We start from the raw sequence: 26,727 nt of genomic DNA, 5'->3' as shown, positions 1-26,727 counted from the left end.
ACACATCGTAGCGCGATTAAATCGTGATCTTAATCGTAGAATTGTCGTAGAAATCGCATCAGATCTTAACATATATTGAGGTTTATCGTGGCAATCGTGTTAATCGTAGAAAAAGTTTTGACTGTCAAATGTTTTTCTACGATCAACACGATTACTTTTTAATGGCAATTATTACTTTTCATCGTATCATATCCTACCAGATCGCATGCATCATTACTAAGCGCAGTATATCGCATTTAATTGTACCCTCTGTTTGTGATTATCTGGACCAATCTTGCAAGAGACAAAAACCTAGCTGTGTCATTATGGTCAGTCGGGCTATAAGCTATATATATATATATATATCTTCGGGGTCAAATTGTCGCTCAAATTGTAAATATCTTCCATCGTGGTCGTGAAAAGAATCGCCATCAGTAGCATGCCTTTTTACAACAGGTCACATCAGTTCGTGGTGAACGTATCGTAACGTATCTGCACGTGTATACAAGTGTCCCAAATCGGGGACTAGTGTGGAAATGTTTCGATCAGACCATAATTCAATCGGGGATTCAATTTAAACAATATTATCGTAACGTTTGTTATATCGTATCTGAAAGGGCTACGAGATCGTGACATATCTCGTCATCTGAAATATGTCTTTCGTGATCTAACTGTATCAACAAAATCAACAAATTGTAATTGGTCGTACAGACTCGCATCACCTCGTACCTAAAATCGAAAAATTATAGAATTTCACGATCAATTACGATTTGTCAGACGTAGTGTTCACAACAGACCACACGACAGTGGTAACCTAGTATTACGTATAGGTTTACTGAGATCTTCTAAATTATTCATCATTCTAAGTTTTACGGGGTGCATGGGGTTTGAAACGACATCAATTAAGAATTAGAATAAGGTCATCAACGGTTGGTGTGTTTGCTTAAAATCAAATTATACTATGGATACCTCTGGAATTACTGATGTAATAACATACACTATATATAAAAAATAAAATTGATGAAACATTGTTTACATTTAAGACTTTTAAAATACGTTTGTAACAAAAAATTTTGGTAAAACTTAAATTTTGTTAATATATACTTACTGTTAAGGGACTGGAAAATCAATAAAATCATAATTACCTAGTAGTTATAAAAAACAATTTTACAAAAACCAAGTTCGAACCTGGGTTTGCATCGTGTCCGACTCTCGCTGGTAGGTGGGTCAGAATTTTTCTATCATGGTGACGAAGTAAGATGCAGACGACCTGTAAGTTTTTTAATGCATTGTATCGATAAATAAATTATGTCGTCTGAGGAAATTTGCAATACATGATATGAGGTTTATCCGAAACAAATATTACATAAATATATTTATATCTAATATAGTATACTATGCCTTAAATTTTCTACCTCAGTGCATTTCGATAATCAAAAATACCATTGAGCCCAAGGTAATAATATTCATCCACTCTAATGAAAAAGTCCATTTTTTCTATTTTGAAACGCTCCAACCAACATTTCAGGTTTCAATACACATCTAAAAAAAGAAACCTACGGAGATGATAATGTTGAAAAATGTATTCCGAGTGACTTCCGAGGAGAAGATGTAAACATTTCACATTATAAATCGTAAGAAATGTATTTTTTGTTTGTGTCAATTTCTTTAGATGAAAAGAGGTGCGGATTATTATATGAAAAAACCATACAATTTAGAAAATATTATTTCTTTTTATCAGGGTACAAAATTCAATATATATCAAATATAAAAATGATGTATGGTATCAAGAAAATATGAAACAATAAACAAATTGTAGGAAAGCTGTGCATCTTTTGTCACCATAAATTTATAGAAAAAATTCTACCCATTTCATAAAGTTTACGTCTATATGTAAGAGTTACCCCTCATGAAACAAATATACAGCAGGTATAATAAATTTTGTATTAGAAACTCTTGAACATTTATCATCTAGGTAAAAAACTATGAATACCATCTTGGCTATTTCTTCTGAATAATGGAAAGAAAGACCGGATGATATGGCATGTCAAACGTTGCAATATTCAATCTTTTCCATTTGTATTGTATAAATATTCATTTGTATTGTATGATTTTCTATCTGTTTGTATAATTTTCCATTTGTATTGTATAATTAATCATTTGCATTGTATAATTTTCGATTAAAATTGTATGATATTCCATTTGTATTATATGATTTTCCATTTGTATTGTATGATTTTCCATTTGTATTGTATGATCTTCCATTTGTATTGTATAATTTTCTATTTGCATTGTATAAATTTCATTTGTATTGTATAATTTTTAATTTCACGTAGGAAAACGTTCTTGATAAATATGTATATATAAATGAAAAGCTATAATACGAGTATGATGGACTTGGGATTTCGTGAATTGCATTTCGAATATCCTCAAGTTGTGAAATGATGTTTTAATTAAAAGCATAAATATAATTAGCGAGTGGAATTATAAGCTGATTTAAATAAGTGGATTAAAAACAGATCTTGACTATGGCGAACTTTAAAAACTAAGCAAGCGAAGTGATATTTTTCACTTGTTAAAAGTTTGAACCTTTAGAATTCTGAATTAAGTTTCAAGTATCCTGAAATTGCGGAATAATTCTGGGTCCATTGATACCATGATATTTTGTAAATACTCTCAAAAGACACTTTGAGAAATTAAGGCGAAACGAGGTATAAATATTTATCGTTTTTCGTTTTCTGACAGTTGACTGATGAAAAAACCCCCATCTTATTTATTGACTTTAACTATCTTTAATACATAAAGGAATCAAAAGGTCATGAACAATTAAAATATGTTAAATTATGCAAGTGAAACGGAAATAAATAAATGAACAAAATACAGAACAATTTTACTTAATGAAAGTTACATTTAACTAACTAGAGAGACTTCTGGCAATCTTGTAATTCTTGAAGCGGAAGTACTGTGCAGTCTGTTGGACGACACCTGTTTCACACATATCAAAATCGAATTTGTTATTCCGAAAACGAATAGATCATTAGGACACAAAATCATTTTATATAAGAGCAGGTAGAATATTTGATATTTACATTTGATATAACATTTTAATTAGATTATTTCCATAGAGCAAAGTACATTCTCAGCTGGCATTGTATTTTAAAAATACATTGTTCACATATAAAATGCTAAACAAATGTATATATCTAACCCAAAATAATTTTAACTCATTAAAATTAAACGAATTATCCTCTCAATTAAAATAGGGAAATAGAAATTTAGCCCATTTTTTGGTTAAGCCCTTGACACGTGACATGTCTGTTTGTGTTGGCGTCATCAAACAAAGTCGAACGAGATAAAGATGGTGATACTTTCCTCTAAGTACATGTACTTGTTCCTGACGATAACATCAAGACATTGTCCAAAAAGAATACTCTAAACTTGATATATTTCCTGGGTCAGGATAGGTTCCACATTTATTTAGTTTCCACATGTTGTCTCAACGGTGGTAATGTACTTTGAATTGTTCATAATCTTTAAAGGTACAACAACTTATAGCGAAAAAAGCTTCTAATATCTATTAGCAGGTTATTCAACAATCCTCATCCTTGTAAAAGTAAGGCTAGTTTAGACTGTAGAGAAGGACAAAAAGGAGCTAACAATCCTGATTTTCTAAATTAGGCTAGGTAGCTTTAGTTGTACAGAAGGAGAATGTATTACAAAAAAAGAGACAGTTGCTGTGAATCATTAGCTGGTATATCCTTTCCTGCATGAATACTACTGTAAATTAAAGAGCAAGTTCACAATAAGGTACTTTTAGCTCTGACCCTATTCTTGGTGTTTGTCAGTGAAATGTCATTGGAAGCTTTTGGGGAATTTTTCGCTTTGGTATTTTCATATCCCGTATTCCTTTTGACATTCGGAGCTATTTCAAAGTTTACCCCTTTTAAGTTCTTGCTGTCAGATTTCTTTTTGTTGATGTTTTTCACAATTTCATACTCATAATCTGGATGAAAGACATTGTCCTTATCGGATTCGCCAGTCATATCGTACAAACTGCTTGGCTTTAGAAACTGGTCATAGCATGGTTCACTTTTGGCCTCTGAAGAAGACTGAATGTGTTTCCTCTGAGATCGAAGACAGTCGTACTCCCCAACCTGTAAATCTACGTAGCACTTCTCAGTGGGTTTCACCAGGGCATAGTTTTCATGGTCATTTGTATCGTCATTCTCGTTTTCGTTACACTCCCTTTCCTCAACCCTTTCCACATCTGGTGGTAGATTGATGCTAACATGCTCACGATGATCATTCGATCTTTTTCGTTTCTTCTGCACAACTCTGTCAAACAAAACCACTTTTATGATATATATATATATATATATATATATATATATATATATATATATATATATATATATATATATATATATATATATATATATATATATATATATATATATATATAATTTCCCAATACAACAAAAAATAAATAAATCGGCACAGTTTTAAATAATTTAGAAATAATAAATATCCAGAATAAAATCACAAATTGATCCTATTAACCGCAAACGTTTTCACAATTCCTGGCTCTTCAGGCAGTTATGTACAAAATGAGTTCATATATATATATATATATATATATATATATATATATATATATATATATATATAGTAGGTATTTAAAACCAGAATCCGAAAATTATTCTTTTTCCAAATTTATATTCATAATTATATACCATTTTAAAACTACATTAATTTTGTTTTACAGATAAAAACCAACGTTCATTCACGCGCAAATCTCGGTGTCGGGAATACATCTTGGCGAAAAAATTCATTTTGTGTAACGTCAGACGCGACTTATCTTCAATTAGTTTTGAATTGTTCTATCTCGTAATCTGAAGATTTCCACAAAGTAATTCTGTAATAATATTTCAATTTACACGATATTTTTCCGGTTTGGAAATATTTTAACAATGGAAAATATGTACTATGACTTTATTTATAAATGTTCAGTTGCATTTTACATACTACAATGTAGAAAATCCAAAATATTTTAATTTCAAAAATAACCTAAGCAATTTACCATAAATTGTTTGGCATTAACAGGAAAAGATGCAAAGCAAATAAAAATGGAATAAATATCTAAAATTGAGAAACGCCTCGGCTGTCATTACGGTCAGCTAAATCTCTTCATCGAGAAAATAAGTCTAAACAAATTAGTAAGTATTTTTCATATCGTGGAGTTTCAAATAACGAAATTTTAAAAAATGACAAATTAAATTTGATTTTATAGAGTGGTGTTATAAACACACAAATATGCTTCTTTCCTACCTTGTCTTGATACATACGAATACAGTCAGGACCAGCATGGCTCCTATCACACCACCCATAATCTGAGTATGGGTGTCTTTTAAAATGTCCTGAATAATATCTTTGTAAAGAAAATACCAAATATCAAAAACCAAATCAAAATTTTAAGCAGCAAGTAATGAAGAATTTACCTTATTACTCCTTCCCAATAATAAAACTATTACTAAGTATTCACAGTTATAAAAAGATGTCCTATGCCCGTTCTTTGTCAAAAATAAAAAGGAATTACCAAAAAAAATTATGATAAGAATTTCGAACGCACCAAAGTTAAGTAAAATTAGAACACATTCTCCTTAAAGCTTTAAAATGAAATATAATTTGCATTCACACTCTCAAATAATGACTATAAAAAGAATTTGGACAAAGCGTTTTTGACTAAGAAATGAAACAAAATTCGAACATATTATTTTACGATGAGATATGAGCATGCGCCACGAAAAGATTGCCATCATACCTTTGTGGGTAGTATGCATGATTGAACTTGGGTGTGAACTGATTTCTACTGATGCAGAAGTCGTCAGTGACCCCTGAGTAGTACTATTAGACGGGCTGCCGCCTTTTGTATTGGCTGAAATTTGGTATGATAAACAAATTAATCAGCTGAAAAAGTTAAATGCTTCGTCTTTCACTATTCTGTCAGTTAAACTTAACACAAATTTTCACACATACAAGTTTGTCAGTGTTAAATATTACTATGCTATACAGAACATGAATCTTTTATTCTAAAAAATTAATAAAAATTAATTTTATTTTGCAAATTTCATTATAATTTTAAACGAGGTGATTATTAAAATCAAACCAATTATTAGGTATCAAAGGTATAATTGTTTACATAATACATAAACAGAAATACGCCCAGTTAATGTACCTGTATCATTTGAACACATATCAACAAATGCGCTGACCATAACACATCTATATTCCAGGATTACGTAGCATTTTATGTTACCGTCTCAGTCTTGAAGGGATTGGTTTATATTACATACATGCTCCAATTTATAACTTTATATATTGCTTCCTGTTTAAAGTGATCAAAATCACAGGATAAATAACCGGAAGAATGAATGTGACAGTTTTTATTGTTGAAGTTTTGGAAGACGGATGCAATATATTTTTAGAATCAAACCTCTGTCTCCGTGAAAGGAATATATGCAATCGGAAACAGCAATCTGAGAGGGAGGATACCATGCCATTTCAATTTGAAGTTGAAATAGATAAAAAAAATTTTGGTTCACTACATTGATCACCGCCTTCAAGATTAACGCGAACAGGTAATGGACGAGGCAGATATAGCAAGTTATGAAAGGATATTTTGGCGAGGGTCAAGCGAATTCATTCATTAAGACCAACTATGGACAAATAAAAATACTAATATAATTCATTTTGTTTGTCGACATTTTGTCTGTCAATGCGTATAAGAATTGATGTCAATCCCAAAAGTTTATAATTTGCTTTTTTCCCCACAGTCATGTTTCCTTCGTCCACAATTAGTGTTGCCTGCAAAAGGCCTTGTCAGGGTGTAAGGTGACTTGTTCTTATGTCAATGCTAAGAGTAAACGAGAGTTTATATGCTTCATTTATTATCTTCATTAATTGTTAAAAAATTGATTTTCTATTCACATTCATGTTGAAGCCAAACGATTTTGATTTGTTTTCTTAAAGTCGTATTTAATAATACTTTGCTAGAGTTAGATGTTAAGATGTTAAGTGTCCTTCTTATACATGTAATATTACTTGAAAAAAAACAATTGAAAAACTTTGTCTTACACAATTTTTATATTCAAATAAAAGTATCATAAGATTAGTTATCTTCACAACATCTTAGCTAATTGTTATTACTTATTCACTTGACAGAAGTGGCTATCGAAAGATCAGGCTCAGATAAGTGTTACATCATTTAGAATAAATAATTATATTAATCAATTAAATCGTTGGATCGTTACTTTTGGTACGAAGTTGACAGTATGGATAAGATAATGTACAATGGGTTTTTGAACAAATTAAAAATTTATTCAAAACATCTGCAAGTTCGTTTTGTAGTACATGTATCATGGAAACAGTGTTCCCACTTAACCGATTTACTTTCATACTAAGTCTTGTTTAGTTATGGTAGATAAAATTAACAGTTATGGAAACCAACTGGTTTAAAATGTAACAAATTTAGACACACGTGACCTCATTTTATATCTCTCTCCATCTCTGTTGTTTCAAATAGAAACAAATTCCAATTGGTTTCACGATCTTTGTCGGGATCCAATCAATTAACAGATAATGCTCCCGCTTTTAAAGCGCTAAGCATAGCTAAGCGCTTTATTGTCGTTAGACTTCTATTTCCATTACATTAAATAACCGCCCTTATAAGCAGAAATATACATCATTTAAACTGGTTAGGGAAGCAGTTTTAGGGGCTAACGCACATAGTTGCACGGGCTATTGTGAATATAAAGTACAGGCTGTTGTGAATCTAAGGTTAGGGAGAGGACTTAAATAGGCAAAGCCTGATGTACAATCCTATTATACATGTTCTTATTTGCATAATAAAATATTTGTTAAATTAATTTAAATCTAAGGAGCGAGGCTTATGTACACCACTGCAGGGGCTGCCACGCAGTGATGAGGAATATAGTGCCTTAACAGAAGCTGAAATATAGACAAATCAAATCGAGTTTTTCTAACTAAGCTTGCACAAAGTAAATTTCCTTTAGAACCAAGCTAAGTTAGCGCTTTTAAGTACTATCAGTACTTTGATTTTTATTTTTATTTTGTTATAAAAGCATCAAAGCATTTTAAGTCTTAGCTTGTTAAGATTGATATGAGTAAACACAAATTGTACTTATATGCAACGTTTATATGAAACATTTAGTGCTTCATCGCATTTTATTTTAAAAACAACTAGTTATTTTAAAGCATTCCTATCTCTTGAACTTAGTGCTTAGGCTGTTCGAGTAATGTCTGTATTAACTTTCTCCACCGTCACCCATTTTAAAATCACTCAACTCATTCCTCCACTAACCTCTTTCAAAGAAAAGTGCATTTATGTTTGGTTAATACTCAAACTTGAGGCTGAGTGTTGACTTGAGGAGAGTTGGTGACAGCGGGGCCAGGTGGAAAAAGTTGTACCAGATACTATAGTTTATCAGAAAATCACATCCAATAACGTGTGCAATAATGAAGTCGACAACATATATCCATCTGTGCTGGTACAAGCAATGGTTAGAAGACGAGAAATGGAGGCTGACTTTACTCAAGATCTTTACAATACAAATTCCTCTCCTGACTGATTTGAGTGACACTTTCTTTTCTGACCTTGTTGGCACTAAGCCGGTGAAAAGAAATATTTATCAAAATTTAGAGGATGATGATAAGTCAAATCCTCCATTAAACCAAGACAAGGACATCCAGTCGGGAGCACTTATTTTCTATAAAACGCAAACTATACAAATATGTCCAACTTGGTAAGATGCACTAAACAACACAACTATGACAGGTCATTTAGGTGCCAATAATACTTGTAATAGCATTTTCATAGTTATTTTTTGGTCCTAAGTTAAGGCATTCATAAAGATCATATTTCATACCTGTTATTTTGCTTGCACACTGGGTTACTCTCACCCATAACATATTTAAACATTAAGAAGTAATATATCCTTTGGATTCATTTACTTACATTAACAGAATAAAAATAAAGAAAATTAGAATGTATCTATGATTATATAAGCCACTTATGATGTGTGTACATCTGCATTTCTAAATATTAAAAAAAGGTTAAAACTTCCTTAAATAATGTACTCTAGATTAGAAAATTTTATAAAATAAAATTGATCATAACATTTCCTATCACTATATGTTATATAATAACTGTCATGTGATCAACAAAAGTCACATGATCAACGTCCTGTCTCTCCTTAAATTCACTGGTAATTAGAACTTTTCACAAATGGCGTCATTCTCTTCAGTTTAATGTCTAGACAGCCTTGAATATATCATTGGTGTTGATTTTTTTTTTATAAAGAGGTGCAATACCGTGAAATCTCAGACCGAATGTTTTGCTCTGCTCACTTCATGGATATGGTATTAAAAATAGATCCAAAAATATGCATTCACACTAAAGGAAATGTTTTAACGATTGTGATTATGAAATATTAAGTTACATCGTCACTTGTCATTGCCATTTACAAACGCTGTAAAAAGTACATGCACGCGGTAGTAATTCATTATTCACATAATAAAAAATTATAAACCGATTGCGAGGAATCAGACTCATGCCAAACGCATCACCTTACCTGAACATATACTGACTAAACATTTGCGCAAAAAGACACCAGCAGAACTTCAAAGTTTGCTGTCTGCGTGTATATCAAATTCTCACAGCTTTTAAAATCCGAAGACCATTAAATCTCAGGTAATATTGACAGACATATTGAACAAATCCATTTCAATTTCATAAAATTGTATCTTCATACCTTTTCCGGGTTGTAGATATACATCAACCTTTCCAGTCAACTCAGGGAAGTTTGATCAAATAAACAGCTGTTTTTAAGTGAAAGAGATAAATGGCCCTATATGCTTTTGATGATGTCAAAATGGTTTTTAGCATCTTTTTATTATGGACTTCTGAAAAATCCTAGATTGAAATGTTAATATTGTTTTTGTAACGATACAATATGACCTATAATGTCAATATGGTGTATGATTTTTTGTCAACAACTCCAGTTATTCTAATATTCGTTATCATATTACAAATCAATTAAATTAAAGTACTGCACTTGAAGTTTATTGCATTATTCTAATGAGCGCTAGTGGTATTATTAGATACACCGGGAAATACCGATTTATATCCTTTTAGAACGTATTTCAAACATTAATTTCAACTTTCAATTTTATCACTAATTAAATAAGATCACATCCAACACACACACACGCACGCACGCACGCACGCACGCACGCACGCACGCACGCACGCACGCACGCACGCACACACACACACACACACACACACACACACACACACACACACACACACACACACACACACACACACACACACACACACACCCACACACACACACACACACACACACACACACACATATATATATATATATATATGCACACACATACTCTGTCACTTTTGTATTAATTGGCTAATTGGCCGTGAACTTGATATCACTGTTTAATCTTTTTTCTTCTTTATATTTTCTAATTTGCAGATAGTTAGTAATTCATTTTCCCTTTTTGTGTGTCGATCGAATAAATCTGCAGTTTCTAAATTTAACTTGGAGACTGAAAGGTTGTGCACAATTGATAATTGAACACTGGTATTAGAAAACGAATGTATAGTATGTGTTCGACTTTCATTTACTTTCGTTTCTTTCGTTTCATTCATTTAGGTAAAATTAAAAGGGAGATATGTAGGTGTCATTGTCACATTTTGTTCTGTAAAGATAAAGAATGAGTGTGCGTTAGAACTCTTCCATTTAAAGTCATGTTTTAAAATAGAATGTATGCATTAACTTCGCTTTTTTTTACAATTATAACTTCCGTAATCTGTACTACCGATTAAATTCTTAAATTTCTTTTGGCTTGAGATAACTGTTTTATTCGATTACTTACTTATAATGTCAGTAGTTGCCTGGCATTTTATTTTTGCATTGATTGACTCAGAGTTTCATTAAAACAAAAATAGCAATTTTCTGTATCTTTACAGCCTTACATTAATTGCATTTTTAAATAACATTCACAATATTGTCTAATAAGCATTAACATGTTCTAAAATGTGTTAAACAGCTAGTCTTGTCAATAAACGCATTTCAATTTTGGTGTTCTAAGAAGTAAGGAAATGATGACGTCAGGCTAACGTCGTAATGAAAATATAAGGTTTTGAGAAATCTTTTAAATCTATAAAGTTTTTTTTGCCAAAAATTGGCCGAGAACACATACTGATATTTTTTTATGAATTGATTCATAATTATCTCCTCTGTTTTTGTGTTGAGTATGATTAATTTCGTCTGAATTGTTTAAAAGTTTGGAGCATAGTTTTGTAATGCGTTTCTCGGTTAAAATGTGCATTTTACTATATATTTCATTAAAATAGCGTTGCTTGATTTTATCAATGACACTGTATTTGAAACACGATAACATTATCACCGCGCAGACGAATCTTAAATAAATTTTAGAAATAAAACTATAAAACCTATGGATCGCGTGGACAAATTTTCAAGGTTGGTTTTCTCACAACCAGGTAAACCCGCGAGCTACCTTTGGTAAACGTTCACCGATTGGTCCAATAAATGACACTCAAAGTAAAGAATTTTATTACACATCATAGTTAAAAAAGTGACCCCTTATCCTCGTTGGCAACATCTAATTATAACTTACCGTTGAAATCCTGGTTATATTATCTCTACCACCATTTTCCCTTCTTATCCGTTTGTCAGGCACCAATTCGTTTTTGGTTTTGCTTTTTTAATAATTGTTTTATAATATGTTTTGAAATTTGCTAATATATAGTTTCCTTTTGAGAAACTACGGTTTGTTTGAGTTTTGTTTTCAATGATCAACAGGTGTTTAAGTAAATAAAGTAATGATTTGTGATCGGGTTCGTCCTTCACATTGGTACGCAAAACTTGTTTCTGTGACTGATGAATGTAAACCTTATTAAGCTTTAATTATGATAACATTCAACGGAGTAAGCAATCGGTTAAACAACTATAGTATGTATAAATGTGTTAGTTCCAATATAAAAACAAACGATTTCAAGGCTATATTGTTATTTACAAATGATTTTATTCAATGCTTCAATTACCAAACATGAGAATAATTTCCTGAAACTGAAAACCTAGGTGAAACGGGTTCATTTTTTTGGCATTGCACCATAGAGTAAAAAACATAATTTTCCCACAAAAGAGCACGTATACAAAATCCATGACTATTTATTATATCAATATCTGATTATATCCGTTTCTGAAATTAGTGCTATCCCATACAAGAACATTATACGGCATGTTATTTGTCATTTCTGCCTATAAATAAGCATACGTTTAACACATTTTCTTTAAATTATTCTTCTTACACATTAGGATTAACTTGTTCGATATACAAAAAATTTCAAGCTGTTAATAAAATATCTATTATACTCAAAGTGATATTTCCAATGGATCTAATTTTATGGCTTTTGGGGAAAACTTTCACTTACAAGTTACTGCAAGGACTGCACCTTCGTTTCTTAAATTTTGCGTTTTGAAACGATATATTTTAGAAATCATTTTATTAACATTTCCATTTGAATAAATGATATTAATGATTGTTAAAATTTTTAAACAAATTTTACTCTTTCTGCTATACCGGTAACCTCCAGGGTTTTATAACACCGATATTTAACTGAAAAAAGTTTAAACCCCCCACCCCCCCAATCATTCTCCACACAGTATTCCTTTGAATAATAGCTTCTATAGGTATAACTGGTGCCAAGTTATGTCAAACATTTCTTTAGAGTCTATGATGAAAATATATGAATTCATTACATAGTGAAGTAAGTAATATAATTTAAGGGGCATGGTCACGATTTCGGTCAAATTTTATTTTTATGTTTTTACTATTCGCAATGCTTTGGAAATGCATTTCTAACGATCAAATAAAATTTGAGTCACTCGTGAAGTTATAAGAAAGATACAGGGCTCACAATTCTTTGTAATGTAAACAAGGCTCGTGCCCTGTCTTTGTTTACAAAGGTTCAATATACAAGTAAAAATCCTTTTCCAGCTTATTTATCTATCTATTTATTTATTTTAAGCATGGATAAACAGTTCTTATTGTTTAATACATTCGTTTTAGGTTTAAAACTGAAAATTTTACTTCAACGTTCAAAATGTAAACAAACGCTTTGTTTACATAACGAAAAATTTTAAGCTCTCGATCTCGCTTATAACTCAACAAATGACACTCAAATTTCGGTTGCCTATTAGAAATGCCTTTCTGAAGCATTGTAATTATTCAAATCGGAAAAATAATTTTTGACCAAAATCGTGACCATGCTCCTTTAAGAAAGTTTATTTCTATTGAAATCAATGCACATCGTTACAATAAATACAAATATATAATCATGTTAAAAGTTGCTAAACGAAATCAATTTTCGTGTAGATTATAGAAACATTTTCGACAGAGTCAGAATTCTCTCACAATACCCTTTTCTTTCAATCAGGTATCAATCTATCGTAAACAGTACAGAGAACGTACATACTCAAATTGGTAAATTGATAAATTATGCCCATTACTTCCATGAAAATCATCTTCAATAACATCATTATTTATCTTTATTCAACTCCAACATTTTTTGCACACTCTGCATATCTATTTGAGATATTTTGAATCTCCATTGAAATTCTTTTTTTTCCTTTTAATTCATGTATTTTCTGATACAATTGTTTGTAAAACGTTTTTGTAGGATATACTAATTTTTTGACATTGCTTGATTTTCGATTGATATCCATTAAACGATTTTCACAATTGTTTGAACCGATACTTATAGATGCATTTTAAGGACTTTGAATGCAGTCTAAAATTGCTTTATTTTATGTCCCTTATATGACATAATTCTATATTACTAACGTTTTATTATCTTAAAAAAATATTTGATTTATATTGTAAGCATTGTAAATTAGAAACGTAAATAGAAAAAATATAGCTTTTCACTGAAAAGTAATTGTAAAAACAGTCCTTTGTAATATCAAAAGCAAAGGGATGCCTCTCTCAGAGAGCATAGTAACGTAGCAAATAAGGTCACACTATGTCAGTTCTATAATTCTACAGTGTATACTATAAGAATGATTTTTTTCTTTAATGTATGGAGAAATTCAACATTCTGCCATACAAACTATATCTTTCATGTGTTTAGTAAATTACTCGTATGCTAAATTATATGTTTTATGTATAAATAGCATGATTACTCATACATAACTTGACATTCAAAACAAAGTACATGTAGATATAAATACACATATTATTAATGCCATTACTGACTATTGTATGGCAATATTGTCATAATTATTTTCCCGGTTGTCTGTAGACCTCCTTCTGATAACAAAATAAAGCGGCATAAACTTTTGATAGCATCTGTAAAGAAGTTAACAGTCATGTAAGATCGATAAACATTGACTTATCATATAGCATATAGCACACGTGTAGCAAGTGAAATAAATTGAAAAAAAAACCCAAGTGAAACCCTTTCCGACAGTAAAACGTCATATTTCTTGAAACGTGTGTAGTGCTAAAACTACGTAGGATTTGGTGAAGCGTTGTACTGAACTATCTTTCATTATCAATTTGATTCCCGTATGAAGGAGAATGACACCAACATTACGTGACCAAATATAGCACTCTCTACTTCTTGATGATGCATATCAAAAAGTGCGATAACTTGTAAGCCGAAAATTGTTATATATATATATATACATGTATATATATATATATATATATATATATATATATATATATATATATATATATATATATATATATGCTTTAGCTGTGAACTGGACATGCTGCCAATTTTCCTTTTTTTTTTTTTTTTTTCAATTTTTATTTAGTGGTTCAAATAAAAAGAAAATTTCCATAATACAACTGATTTCTACTTTGCCACTTTGCTATAAACGATATCAAATTCGTGAAGGGCGTACATTACGTAAGCTAGAAAGTAGATAGATAATTGTTTTAATAAATTGCTAACGATCTGTCTCATATTTGTTTGTTACTAAAATGCAGACAAATATCAAGATACTTTGTAAGACAAAGATACATATTTAAAAAACAAGAATGAAAGCTATTTACTAGTACTAGTAATCTGTAATAAATATTGAACTGTGTCCTTAACTAAAGATCTTCTTTAAAGGATACCTTTTCCTATTAAAAAATCCAAAAGCAATCAAAACCAGCACTCCAATTGCAAAAACAAGGACGGCTAAGTAGAATAAATTGAATGGCCCTTTCACTAAAAATAATGTTAGAATTAAGTAGACAATATTACAGTTTTATTATTCTTTTATATATTCTTAATAAAAAAAAGAAGGTATCATTTTGTAAAATAATGGTAATAATCTTACAAATTCTGTTGTCACCAACTGAAAGAAATCAAGTAATCATTCTGTTAACAATAAACATGTATAATGATCCAGAAAATCATTATCAAAAGTGTTAATATGATCTACAATCATCTCTTCAATTAAAATTTTTTTATATCATGATACAGTGATTTTTGTGAACCACGGAACAGAGATTTGCGTTTATCAGAAAACAATATATGATTTGAAAACATTAAACATTGCTACAAAGAAACTTCATAGTAAGTTTGAAGAAGACTTACTACAATAACTTGATATTTATTCAAATTATGATATTAACATTAAGTATTTTACCACGATTTTCAAAACTTAAATGTTATAATTTGAAGAATAACGCCTTTCAAGTCATAAACGTATACAGTGGTTTCATTAATATTCGTGGGCACCTATTTTCGTGGATTAAGTAAACAAATACTTTCAAGATACATGTACATAATTTTTTTTAAGTATGGCTTTATCAATAAAAAATGTCAGATGTCTTACTTCAAGTAACATAATTGTAGATCGACATTATTATCGACATCCACGGATAAATAAGCGTTCCGCGAATTTTGATGACACCACTGTAATTTGAATAAAAATATCTGGTACCATAGTTTATTAGAAAGTTTACTACTGCTATTCCTTCACTATTTTCAGTCACACATTGGATTCCTCCAACCTTTTCAATAACTGCTCGGTTTATTTTCAAAACCCTATTGTTTTCGAGAAGCTGTATTGAAAAATCTACAAGAGAAGAAATATAATTTGCAATGGCAATTAAATATATCAATATATTTATGTCAAATTAGCATGATTGAAAATTCAAAAATATTTTTAGAAATCAGAAAATCATATGAATTTATTTTGGTTAAAATGTCAAAAGTTTATACCCTGGAATGATGTAATTTTACTTCCATTTTTCATCCAATGGGTTACAACAGGGTGATTTTCCATTGGTGAAGACACAGCGTTACACGTCAAGCGGATGAACTCTTCAGAATATATTGTAAAGTTAGTAGTCAGGAAACTTTTTCCGTTCTCCGGAAAAACTGGAGGTGCTTAAGAGATGAATCAACATTTTCTATAGTAAAGCAATTTACTTATTTGTTTCAGAGATAAATCACAATACAAATTTAGTATGGATAACAAAACAAATCAGGTGTCTGTTGTGAATCGGATCAATAACAATAGTTCCATTTATGGAGGAAAAAATTATCAATGAAGTGAATAATATAAGTTTTTTTTTTAAGTCCTAGGTGTTAAAATTTCACTATTTCTCAAAAGGTACCACTCGCGATGATATTAATTTCACGCCGCAAGAAATGATGTAATAATCAAGGTATGAGCATTGAAACGTTTCTGAAAACTAATGATAGCATTTACCACCGGTTTTTAATCAGCGAGATTGTTATAGGTAGTTTTGAAATCTTTAAATTAAAAAAACTTAAATTTAACATAAAGACTGTGCCTTTTTGCCAACACTGTATTAAATTCATATGGTCGTACTATTGCATGAAATTTGTTCAAATCTATGTATTGGTACATATTTCTCAGACAAGCAAAAATTCAGACAAGGTTTAACAATCAGTTTAACGTTTTAAATGTCGATTGTTAAACATCCCTAGTAAAAATGTAGTCTGACTAAATCTCTTTCCCGTAAGTTATGTATATGTATTATGCAAAAATAATTGTTAAAAGCAGGTACATAAGATGTGAATGAACTATCTTTCAGTAAGGACCCCCTCCCTTAAATAATTTGGATAGGAAAAAATCCTCTAAAATACGTACATGTGACATTAAGATATGGTGTCTGTGCCAGATTATTCTCTGTCTCACACGTAAAACTGCCCTCGTCATTGTATGTTACATTCATTACGTGTAATATTCTTCCGTATTGGCTGGTTCTATATTTGTTGTTTGTTGATATGCTTAGTCCATGCTTATTTTTCCATTTTATTTCAGACATAGACCTGAGAAAACAGGAAATTTTTTAGTTATAATTTCAATTACGACCATGAGCAGTTTATTTTAAAAATGTATACTCACGTTCCAGAAAATAAACATTGCAGAACACCATGTTTTCCTAGATGTACGCGGGAATTGCTATGAAAAACTGGACGAGGGGATGTGCCATATGTTGAAGCTATAATATAAGGGTTTTATTACACCTGATGAACAAAGATTGACAATTCTTGTTTTAAAAATAAACTAGTTTTCATAAACTCCTACAAACCTTCAATGAACAGTTTTGTCGAGCTTCCTTTATTGAGTGTCCTGGTTTGTTCGTTCCAAATTCCACAAGCGTATGTTTTGTTTTCAAAATCCTTACTTACATTAAGAAAATGAAGATTGCCTGCAAAATACAACGAAATACACGAATTGTTATGGTAACAGTGAAAACATCTTCAAACGTCGAAGAATTTCAGTGATTCAAAGAAGGGTTGAATAAATGTAGTGAATCAAAAGCAGAAGTTCAATCAATCGCTCCTCCTTAAGATAATATTTATGCCCCCCTTCGAAGAAGGGAGGGCATATTACTTTGCTGCTGTCCGTCTGTCTGTCTGTCGGTTCAACAACAGTTTCCGTTCATTTTCTTCGCAGAGGATGAACATATTGAAATAAAAATTAGTATACAGGTTTATCATAATAATATCTAGGTCAAGTTCGATAATGGGTACGATCAAGCAATTTTCGACAGAGTTATGGCCCTAGGAAGTAGAAAAATTCCAGTTATATGCAGTTTCTGCTCATTTTCTTCGCAGAAGATGAACATATTGAAATATGGTATACAGGTTTATCATGATAATATCTAGGTCAAGTTCGATATTGGGTACGATTGAGCGGAAATTTTCGACAGAGTTATGTTCCTTGGACGTAGAAAAATTCTATTTATTTGGCGTTTTCGTTTATTTTCTTCGCAGAGGATTCACATATTGATATGAATTTGATATACATGTATGTAGGTCAAGTATGATTTTGGGTATGATAGAGCAATTTTCGAATGCCCCCTTGGACGTAGAAAAATTCTATTTATTTGCTGTTTTCGTTCATTTTCTTCGCAAAATAGCACATATTAAATAAAACTTGGTATACAGATTTTTTTATGATAATATCTAGATGAGTTCGACATTGGGTACGATTGTGCAATTTTCGACAGTTTCGGAGTTATGCCCCTCGGACTTCAAATTCCAATTATTTGCAGTTTACGTTCATTTTCCAAGAAAGGGGGCATAAGTGTTTCACAAACATCTCTTGTCATTTAAGTCTTTGTTTAAGTTAACACATGCTATTATGGATGCTGTTGAATTTTATTTCTACTTCTATCTCTACTTTCTTTTTTCTATTTTAAAGGGACTTGGACAGGAGATCAAAAATTTTATTTTTAATGTATAAAATGGTTTACTGGTGCATTTTAAATGATTGACCAAAATATTGAATGTTAAAGTCAAGTTACAAGCGAGATACAGAGGTAAGAATTGATTGTTATGTAAACAAAGCTAAAGTCTTATAGTTGTTTACAAAAAATGAAATGTAGAGAATTGCCATTTCTTAGACAAAATGACATGTAAAAATCAATCTAAACTAATTCAATAATATTAGACATAACATTATAAACTTCTATATTTATCATTATAAACACTGAAAATTGAAAAATAAAATTTGAAAACTTTAAGTCAAATCGTGTCAAAGTCCCTTTAAATTTTATGAAGTATCCATTCATTTTTGTTTCGTAAAACTGACATGGTAGTTTCATCTACTGGCCAAATGAAATATGAATTTATCTCAGAAACGTACCATCCAGGTCTATAGCTATATTTTCATCTTCCGATACCGTGTTTTGTGTCCCGATTCCATGTGTCCATTCAAATTGACATGCATCATGTGGCTCACAGCGTGGTTTGTAAGAACAATCAAGTTTACAATGATCATATTCTTCACAAGACTTCATCGACAATGGTCGAATATTCCGAAATTTGTCAAGAACTATACATAAAAACATACAACTCTACTATAATTAAGCACATCTATTTGAATTATGGAAGAATGCTTAGAAAAAGTCAGATAATGTTAAATAAAAAAATGTATTCCAATCTGACCTGCTTCAGAAATCTTGACAAATGGAGATACAGACGCTCCATAATCGTTCTCTGCAACGCAGTAAAAGATTCCAAAATTGTCTTTTGTATAATTTGTTATCCTCAGGTACCCACTAGTTATGTTGGCTGTAATTTGTATTGGTTTTCAACCTTTCGTCCATTTTGGTACCAATAATACCTGATGATAAAGGTATGTTTTATCAAAAAGATTTTTTCTTAACAAAACAGTATTGAAATTGAGGGAAAAAACCAAAAAGACAACAAGACAGAACGGTCTCTTAAATCAAATAAATTAATTTGAATTACTTACTTTATATTCCCACTATAAGCCTGGCACTGAAGGGCCAAATTAGAAATCTTATTCAAGAAATACTCGGGTCGAAACTCTGATGTTATAATAGGAGGATGATTAAATGACTGTGCTCCTGTGGAATGTATGTAAGTATTAAATATATTTATGAATGAATTGGCAGTTTCATATAAAAATATTGTTTACAGTAAGAAAAGAGCAGTAAATTTTTTTAAAAAGAATGCAATGCACCTATAGAGGTAAAATGAAATATAAAATACGTTACCTATTAGAAGACATGTCATTAAAAAGGACTGCATTATCAAACTTGCGAAATATTTCCAGGTTGTGATGCTATCAATACATTTTCGCAGAATGATAAATCATTTAAAACAGCATTAAAAGTGAACATAACTGTAATATTAATTGAACGTGTTTCGTTTTTCTTCCTGTTTCCTACATTCTATATTGTGTAATATTTTCAATACCTCAATAGTAACTCGTATACTACTTGAATATTCCTTACATTTAAAATCGTATTTAAAGCGCATGACCATTCATTGACCATTATACAGTGCAATCATAAGGTTTTGTAGTGGCTCAATTTTCGTAGAATTCGTCTCATCCACCAATTAACTCCTCAAGGAATTAATAATTTAGGCTTATAAAGTCATATTTCCTTTCGTAGATATAAGAAAATACACGGACCTGTAAAGTTTAAGCAATCCATGAAAATAGGCCCCACGAATTTTGATAATTCCACAGTATACGGAATGTTGTATCGAGCTATGAATCTATTTGCATTCTTGCTTGAATATGGTCATGTTTTGCAAAGACATTGTAATAAACTTTTATTGATTTTCCATGCATTTTTATGTATGTTCATTATGTAAATGTTTTCCTTACATAGTTTCCAAAGATTACCAAAGCACCGTGTCTATATGAAGGCTACATGTATCAACAAACACTGGCAACTTTGTACCAAATATGCTTTTCTTTTTATGTCAAAAGAATTTTGAATTTAATAGGATGGCTGATGACCCAGACGAAGCTTCAAGTCTGTACAAATATTTGATTAAAAAATTCCTCGGACATTTTCTACAGATATCAACACTTAATTTGCCTTTGATATTCTTGCCAACACCATTACCAGCCATGTTAAGTGAAGTAGACCAGTTTTAACAAGTAAAAATGGCGACTCTCGATCTGCACGAGAACTTCATTTCCCAAGGTCGGTTAGCGTGTTATAAGAAAGTATGAGGAAAGTAAAGTGACGACATCTGTAGTAAATTTTCTAAAAATGGGTATTACTTGATTACACCGAATGTGTTCAAAAATAAGAAAAAAAAACAGTCCAAAACTAGCGAGTTTTTGTGCGCCGTAAATTGCAACTTTTTGGTACGTACGGAACTGTAGCTCCTATGTCGTCCATCTTATTATTTTTTTCAGACTAGGAGCTACAGACCTGAGTCTAACCCAGATGATGCTGATGATGTTCAACAATCTTTTCTTACGAAGGATAAGCCAGTAATCCTGCGAGGAAGAGAAAATAAAGAAAAATCTGCAGAAAGTACATTTTGTCAATTAAAAACATTATATATATTCATCTCTTTTTGTATCTCGACATTTTTCGGCACCTTTTTTCCGCTTCCGGGCAACAGACATGACGTGTTTGACACGTTGGATGCTCACTTAATATTATATTAATTCTGATCATCAAACATACATCTGATTTTAACAACAGCGTTAGGACATTTTAATGTGTTATTTGTTAATTTAATAAAATCTTCATATTGAAGTGGAAAATTTATTTACCACTAATATCATAGAACATTCTGTATATAAACCATTAACGCATTTGTCTCCAAACACCTCGTCTGCATTCGTGATGGTGTGACATGCGCAGGAAGTTAAACACACACTTTAATAATCCTGCTGACTCAATAAGGGCTTTGTTGAACTTCTTTGTGGAGGATATGGACTCGTCTTTTCAGCTTTTAACAATTATTTTAGCGAATTTGTGCCATATTATTAATTTTGTAAAATATCAATGTCATTTAAATAAAGGAAATGTTGTTAAGGTCTGTACTCTTCAAACGTGATCCACGTTATAGTGTTGAACATATCTGTTTGAAATAAAATGTGTACAGACTGTTATGAAGAGTCTAATTGCTAAAAAGTTTTTGATACACGCAGTATGGTTACTTTTGTCTTCCTCGTTTCCTTTTTACATTTTTTTTCTTGGACATTTGTGAATTTGATTCATGTCCATCGCATTAAAATTTTGATTGCTGTTATTTTTTAAGACACTTTCGTCGCATTTTAAAGATTGACCGTGTACCACTTGAAATGTTTAAAACCATAACATCAGTTGAAATATTAAAGCGATAAACAAAAAATCCACATATTCCCAATAAAATATAAGATGTTAAAAATACGACCAAAGTCGACTTTAGAAAAGTTTAATTTAGCTGAAACTGAAATTATTATATATCAGTTAAGGGATCATCTAATTTTGGAAGCAAAACACAGTAATACTGTTACAAATGCCAGAAACAAAACATCTATTCAAGAAGTAAAGAATAAATGGAGAATAGTTGCCGGAAAGCAAAGCTGAAATTCACGGAACACAAGAGGCAGAGCCATAAAACTTGAGGTCACCTTAATCGCAACTTCTCGGGCCTTTTCGGCAGGCTCGGAAATATGTCTCGAATGTATCACGAAGGCGTCCATGAAACCCCCCCCCCTTTTTTATTTGTAAAACTTGATATAAATTCAACATTTTGCGATCTATTGAGATGTAAGTAAGGCTTCAATAAAGTCAATGATATACCCTAAAATATACCACAGAAGCGACATACAAGGCAGTCCAGCCGATACTTATTTCAATTGGAAGCGACTCCATTTTGTATAAAATTCTATCATCTGGTGACGTTTATACATTGGGTTTGAATTACCCTGGTTAAACATTTTGTGTATATTCTAATTAGAGTCTGCGGTAAAACTGGGTTGCTAAGTACTTTTCCGTTCTTTGTCAAAAATAAAAAGGAATTACAAAAAAAATTTATGATATGAATTTCGAACGCACCAAAGTTAAGTAAAATTAGAACACCTTCTTCTTAAAGCTTTAAAATGAAATATAATTTGCATTCACACTCTCAAATAATGACTATAAAAAGAATTTGGACAAAGCGTGTTTGACTAAGAAGTGAAACAAAATTCGAACACATTATTTTACGATGTAATAAGAGCATGCACCACGAAAAGATTGCCATCATACATTTGTTGGTAGTAGGCATGATTGAACTTGGATGTGAGCTGATTTCTACTGATGCAGAAGTCGTCGGTGACCCCTGAATAGTACTGTTAGACGGGCTGCCGCCTATTGTATTGGCTGAAATTTGGTATGATAAACAAATTAATCAGCTGAAAAAGTTAAATGCTTCGTCTTTCACTATTCTGTCAGTTAAACTTAATTAACACAAATTTTCACACATACAAGTTTGTCAGTGTTAATTTTATTTTGCATATTTTATTATAATTTAAACGAGGTAATTATTCAAATCAAACCAATTATTAGGTATCAAAGGTATAATTGGTTACATAATATATTAACAGAAATACGCTCAGTTAATGTACCTGTAACATTTGAACACATATCAACAAATGCGCTGACCATAACACATCTATATTCCAGGATTACGTAGCATTTTTTGTTACCGTCTCAATCTTGAAGGGAATGGTTTATATTACATACATGCTCCAATTTATAATTTTATATATTGCTTCCTGTTTAAAGTGATCAAATTCACAGGATAAATAACCGGAAGAATGAATGTGACAGTTTTTATTGTTGAAGTTTTGGAAGACGGATCCAATATATTTTTAAGAATCAAACCTCTGTCTCCGTGAAAGGAATATATGCATTCGGAAACAACAGGTCTGAGAGGGAGGAGTCCATGCCATTTCAATCTGAAGTTGAAATAGATATATATATTTTTTTTTTGGGGGGGGGGGGGTTTACTACATTGATCACCGCCTTCAAGATTAACGCGAACAGGTAATGGACGAGGCAGATATAGCAAGTTATGAAAGGATATTTTGGTGAGGGTCAAGCGAATTCATTCATTAAGCCCAACTATGGACGAATGAAAATACTAATAAGTTTCATTTTGTTTGTCGACATTTTGTCTGTAGATGCATACAAGAATTGATGTCAATCCCAAAAGTTTATAATTTGCTTGTTTTCCCCACAGTCATGTTTTTTTGTACACAATTAGTGTTGCCTGCAAAAGGCCTTGTCAGGGTGTAAGGTGACTTGTTCTTATGTCAATGCTAAGAGTAAACAAAAATTCATATGCTTCATTTAATTATCTTCTTTAATTGTTAAAAAATTAATTTTCTATTGTCATTCACGTTGAAGCCAAACGATTTTGATTTGTTTTCTTAAAGTCCTATTAAATAATACTTTGCTAGAGTTGGATGTTTAGATGTTAAGTGTCCTTCTTATACATGTACATGTAATATAACTTGAAAAAGAAATTGAAAAACTTTGTCTTACACAATTTTTTTATTCAAATAAAAGTATCATAAGATTAGTTATCTTCACAACATCTTAGCTAATTGTTATAACTTATTCACTTGACAGACGTGGCTATCGAAAGATCAGGCTCAGATAAGTGTTAGATTTTCTACGATAAATAATTATATTAATCAATTAAATCGTTGCATCGTTACTTTTGGTTTGGTTTATATTGATTAGAAGTTGACATCAACTGACAATATGGATAAGATAATGTACAATGGGTTTTTGAACAAATTAAAACTTTATTTAAAACATCTGCAAGTTCGTTTTGTAGTACATGTATCATGGAAACAGTGTTGAGGAGATGAGAGAACAACCCGAATTTCCCACTTAATCGATTTACTGTCATACCAAGTCTTGTTTAGTTATGGTAGATAAAACTAGACACGATCTCGTTGCGAGCAACGAGGAGGTCTTCCGTCCGATTTTTAGAAGAGGAAATGACCTTGCCTTTTATCTTCATCAACGAAACATATCAGGAAATGCAGATGTGATCTAAAAGAGCGATGGATGAAGGATTATCCACCCTGTAAGATCCTTAATTTTAAGGACCAGTCCCATTTTATTTCATAATAAATAAGAGGTCTTTTGACTTCATAACAGGTCTAATAACCTGTAATAAAAAGAAACCGAAGAAAAAAAAGAGGGTCTTCCTTTGTAAACGGAAGACCCTAATAACAATAAGAATAGAAGGGTCTTCCGCTGAAGACGGAAGACCCTAATAATAAAAGACTGTTTTTGTCTAAATCTTACTTGGAGAGTGTTTTTCAACGTGTACTACAGTCCAACAATCCTTTTATGTTGATTATTATAGTTAGAAAATTAAATAAAAAGGAGAGAAAGAAATAGAGAGAAAGAACAAATCTTGGCTCCGGCGATATTAGAACACACAGCCTTTGCAGGTGTCTCAAAACATGGCTGACGCGAAATAATTCCCGAATTTGTGTTTGAATTTGGGGCGTTTCCGCCCGGGAGAAGAGCTGAGTTTTTGTATGAGATAAAAAACAAAGTGCAAGATGTCTGACTATTTAGGTTTGGTTACAGTGTGAGGTCATTTGAAATATTGATGCGTGTTTGTGTCTGGAGGGGGGGGGGGGGGGGGGTGAAAAGACCCGAGCTTGATTTTCGTCGTAAATAAATCGAAAATAGAATTTTGAGGTGTGGATCTCGGATTCGGTTAACAACAATTTGGGGAAGTCTTAAAACGATGACTGATGCATTTTACCCATGTATTTCAGTGTTGATAATTTTTTTCGTGTCGTTTACGTTTATGTTTGACTGTTTTAATTTAGCAGGATTAATAAAATCTTTATAAATGTAGAAATAACGAAATCAGTAACACGTAAAAATTTGAAGACAGAATGTGAGCATTTCATAGGAAAAACGCAATATCCGGAAAATTACACCGATCGAAGGAGGGATAACTCTACTAAAAAAAACGCTGATGACAAATTTGCGCTATATATTGCAAAATAAACATCCCATAAATAAAAAAATCAAATCATGTTAATGATTGAGCTTGTTTGAAATTTTAAAAAAATATTGGGCAAATAATATATGCTTACTGCCCCTTGTTCTTTCCACAGTTCTAACATTCATAAGTAGTTCACACACTATCGTAGATACAGACTAAACGGAAAACAATAAATATACATACAACAGAAATATTACGCGGCTGCTTACATCCCTTGTACTCTGTAAATTTTAAGTCCCCGTACAGGCTATACTCGCCGTTTGATCTCAGGAATTTCTTCTTAATTGTTCAATCCGCTGCATATTTGGCAGACAATAAGAATGGGGTCCGAGGTACATTTACATAAAATTTCATTAGGATTGAATGAGGGGCTCGGGAGTTAGAATTTTTTTCTACAGTACATGTCAAGCACGCCAATCGAAACTCAAATGCCCAAAAATTCATAACTCTCTTAAAAATGAACGAATAGGTCTGGTCATAAGTACAGTAATCTAGAATTGATCTAGGTTGAAAATTAAGGTTAAAGATCCAGTAAAATCAGGCCAGAAAAACTAAATAATTTTGTGAATAGGAAGGGGGGGGGTCGGTGCGTGTACTGTGTAAATTTAATTTCCACGTTTAGGCAATAAACGCCGTTTAATCTCAGGAATTTCCTCTTAATTGTTCAATCCGCTGCATATTTGACAGACAATAAGAATGGGGTCCGAGGTTCATTTTCACGAATTTTCATAAGGATTGAGTGAAGGGCTTGGGAGTTAGAATTTTTTTCACAGTGCATGTCAAACACGACAATTGAAACTCAAATGCCAAAAACTTCTTAACTCTGTTAAATAATAATG

At 31.5% G+C, this 26,727-nt stretch overlaps 1 protein-coding gene and 1 pseudogene across 4 annotated transcripts; both read right to left on the bottom strand.

The window, feature by feature from the left end:
• Positions 1-2,619: 2,619 nt before the first annotated feature.
• LOC128175734 (uncharacterized) lies at positions 2,620-11,745 on the bottom strand. Of its 4 annotated transcripts, none has more exons than XM_052841598.1 (4): positions 6,215-6,929; positions 5,801-5,914; positions 5,308-5,407; positions 2,620-4,314 (listed from the first exon to the last, which is right to left on the bottom strand). In XM_052841598.1, the coding sequence occupies exons 1-4, from the start codon at positions 6,252-6,254 to the stop codon at positions 3,777-3,779; spliced, it is 792 nt and encodes a 263-aa protein (XP_052697558.1). In that variant the 5' UTR covers positions 6,255-6,929; the 3' UTR covers positions 2,620-3,776. The 4 variants fall into 4 exon arrangements, with proteins under 4 accessions (XP_052697558.1, XP_052697776.1, XP_052697690.1 ...); XM_052841816.1 differs by lacking the exon at positions 6,215-6,929 and adding an exon at positions 11,725-11,745 and having other exon boundaries at positions 2,621-4,314; XM_052841730.1 differs by lacking the exon at positions 6,215-6,929 and adding an exon at positions 9,810-9,947 and having other exon boundaries at positions 2,621-4,314.
• Positions 11,746-12,120: 375 nt separating this feature from the next.
• Positions 12,121-23,666, bottom strand: LOC128161308 (neuronal cell adhesion molecule-like; annotated as a pseudogene).
• Positions 23,667-26,727: the final 3,061 nt, after the last annotated feature.

The sequence above is a fragment of the Crassostrea angulata genome, chromosome 1 (genome assembly GCF_025612915.1).
Source record: "Crassostrea angulata isolate pt1a10 chromosome 1, ASM2561291v2, whole genome shotgun sequence".
Lineage (NCBI taxonomy): Eukaryota > Metazoa > Mollusca > Bivalvia > Ostreida > Ostreidae > Magallana > Magallana angulata.
This window is presented reverse-complemented; position numbering and strand designations above follow the sequence as displayed.